Source organism: Silene latifolia, chromosome 5, assembly GCF_048544455.1.
Source record: "Silene latifolia isolate original U9 population chromosome 5, ASM4854445v1, whole genome shotgun sequence".
NCBI lineage: Eukaryota > Viridiplantae > Streptophyta > Magnoliopsida > Caryophyllales > Caryophyllaceae > Silene > Silene latifolia.
In genome coordinates, this window is record NC_133530.1 from 56,776,773 (window position 1) to 56,779,187 (window position 2,415).

The window sequence follows — 2,415 nt, forward strand, 5'->3', positions numbered from 1 at the left end:
CTGATGAGCACTGGACTATGCTACTGAAGCCTGTTACAAGATTGGAGATTAAGGGGGCATTGTTTAGTATCCCTGATATCAAATCACCTGGACCTGATGGATACACAAGTAAATTCTTCAAAGATGCTTGGGGTGAGATAGGAGGGGATGTTATTAATGCAGTTCAAGATTTTTTTCAGAATAGGCAACTCCTTAAATTGATCAATGCTACTAATCTGACCCTCATACCTAAATGTGAAAGGCCAAAGAGTGTGCTGCAGTTCAGGCCAATAGCTTGTTGTAATGTTGTATACAAGATCATCTCAAAGCTCTTGTGTGCTAGATTAGCTGCTGTCTTGCCTCAAATTGTTGGACAGAACCAAGGTGCTTTCATACAAAATAGAAGCATTCAGGAGAACATTCTCATATGCCAGGATTTGATAAGATTGTATAAAAGGCCACATGCCTCCCCAAGGTGTATGTTCAAGATAGATCTACAGAAGGCCTATGACACAATGGAGTGGACCTTTGTGAGACAGCTCCTTGATGCTCTTAACTTCCCTTCTGAGTTCAAGTCTATGATTATTCAGTGCATTACTTCAGCAACCTATTCACTGTCTGTCAATGGAGAGATGTTTGGCTATTTTCATGGCAAGAGGGGGCTTAGGCAAGGGGATCCTTTATCCCCCCTGATTTTCACTCTATGCATGGAGTATTTGACACGTACCTTGCAGTATGCAGCTTCCAAATATGAGTTTAAATACCATCCTCTTTGCAAGAAACAAAAATTGAATTGCTTGATGTTTGCTGATGATGTCCTCCTTTTCAGCAAAGGGGATGCTAAGTCAATGATGTTGTTATTGCAAGCTTTCTCAACATTCTCTAAGGCAACAGGACTGAAGGTGAGTGCATCAAAGTCAAATGCTTACTTCAGAAATGTACCAGAGCAACTTAAGCATGAGATTCTGCAAGTCTCAGGGTTTGTTGAAGGGCAAATTCCTTTCAAATATCTTGGCATGCCTATTCAAACCACGAGGCTTAAAAAACAGGATTGTGAATGTTTAGTGGACAAAATATGCTCTCGGATTCATGGGTATGGAGCAAGAAAGTTTTCCTATGCTGGCAGGTTGGTTATAGTGAGCAGTGTCCTCAATTCTTTGCACTCTTACTAGGCATCAATGTTTGTACTGCCCAAGGGAGTGATTAAGAGGATTGAGGCAGTGTGCAGGAACTTCTTATGGGACAATAGTGCTGATTACAGGAGGATTCCCTTGGTAGGTTGGGATACTATATGCAGGTCAAAGGAAGAGGAAGGACTGGGCATTAAGGATCAGGAGAGCTGGAACAAGGCAATGGTTGGGATACTAGTTGATTGGGTAGCTGTAAACAGAGATTCCATTTGGGTGCACTGGGTTCATAACAATTACCTCAAAGGGCAGGACTGGATGGGTTATAAACCTAGCATGAATTCAAGCTGGGTGTGGAGAAGAATTTGCAAGATCAAAGAGGAGATGGTGGCAGGTTATATAAATGGCAAATGGAATGTGCAACCTGATGGGTATACACCTGTTGGAAGCTATGAGTGGTTCAGGGGGAGTAGGCCTAAGGTGAGCTGGTACAAGGTAGTCTGGAATGGGTGGGTAATCCCAAAGCATCAGTTTATGGGTTGGTTAATAGCACATGCTGCACTGAACACATCTAAGCTGGTTGGGTTTGGCGTGGACATTGAGAATACATGCTGTATATGTGCCCTAGCTGAAGAAACCATTGAACACCTCTTCTGTGAGTGTGCTTACAACAAAAGGGTAGTGAGGGAGGTGAACAAGATGACTAGCTGGAACTACCCTGATGGTGGGGTGCTGAACTGGTGTACGCAGAGGACTGGTACTATGCTGCAAAAGGGAATCCAGATTGCAATGATGTTAAGCTTGATATATCAGATATGGCATCAAAGAAACAAATGTAGGAATGAGAAAATTCTGCTGTGTCCAGAACGTGTGGCCAAGAATATTATAGAGGAGATGAGAGCTCGGGTTCGTGGCAGGGACAGGCTGCAAATGAACTTAGTTGATTTGGAATGGCTTAAAAAAATGAGTCTGTTTGAGTGATAGTTTGTTGGTTGATTTAGTCTACAAACTCCCTATGTAAATTTGATATTTTGATATATAATATACTCACATTTCACCAAAAAAAAAAGATTAACTCGGAAAAACAATAAACTGATTTGCATGCAAACAACCTGGCTCATGATACCACTTGTTAGGTTTCTTTAAACTCAATACTATACATATTCATATATGAATTAATTTATTTGGTCATAAAATAAATACAAGATCTTATGCATGCAAAACAAATACAAGAGTGAAGAAAAATCGGTTCCTTACAATTGTATTTTCGGCTATATGGGCACAAGTAAGGTCTCCTACCTTCACTTGT

At 41.0% G+C, this 2,415-nt stretch overlaps 1 protein-coding gene across 1 annotated transcript; it reads left to right on the top strand.

The window, feature by feature from the left end:
• Positions 1 to 1,157: 1,157 nt before the first annotated feature.
• LOC141655400 (uncharacterized) lies at positions 1,158 to 2,087 on the top strand. Its single transcript, XM_074462483.1, has one exon. The coding sequence runs from the start codon at positions 1,158 to 1,160 to the stop codon at positions 2,085 to 2,087; it is 930 nt and encodes a 309-aa protein (XP_074318584.1).
• Positions 2,088 to 2,415: the final 328 nt, after the last annotated feature.

Coding starts and splice junctions, on each gene's coding strand:
- LOC141655400 (XM_074462483.1), top strand. CDS start 1,158: ATGTTTGTACTGCCCAAGGGAGTGATTAAGAGGATTGAGGCAGTGTGC.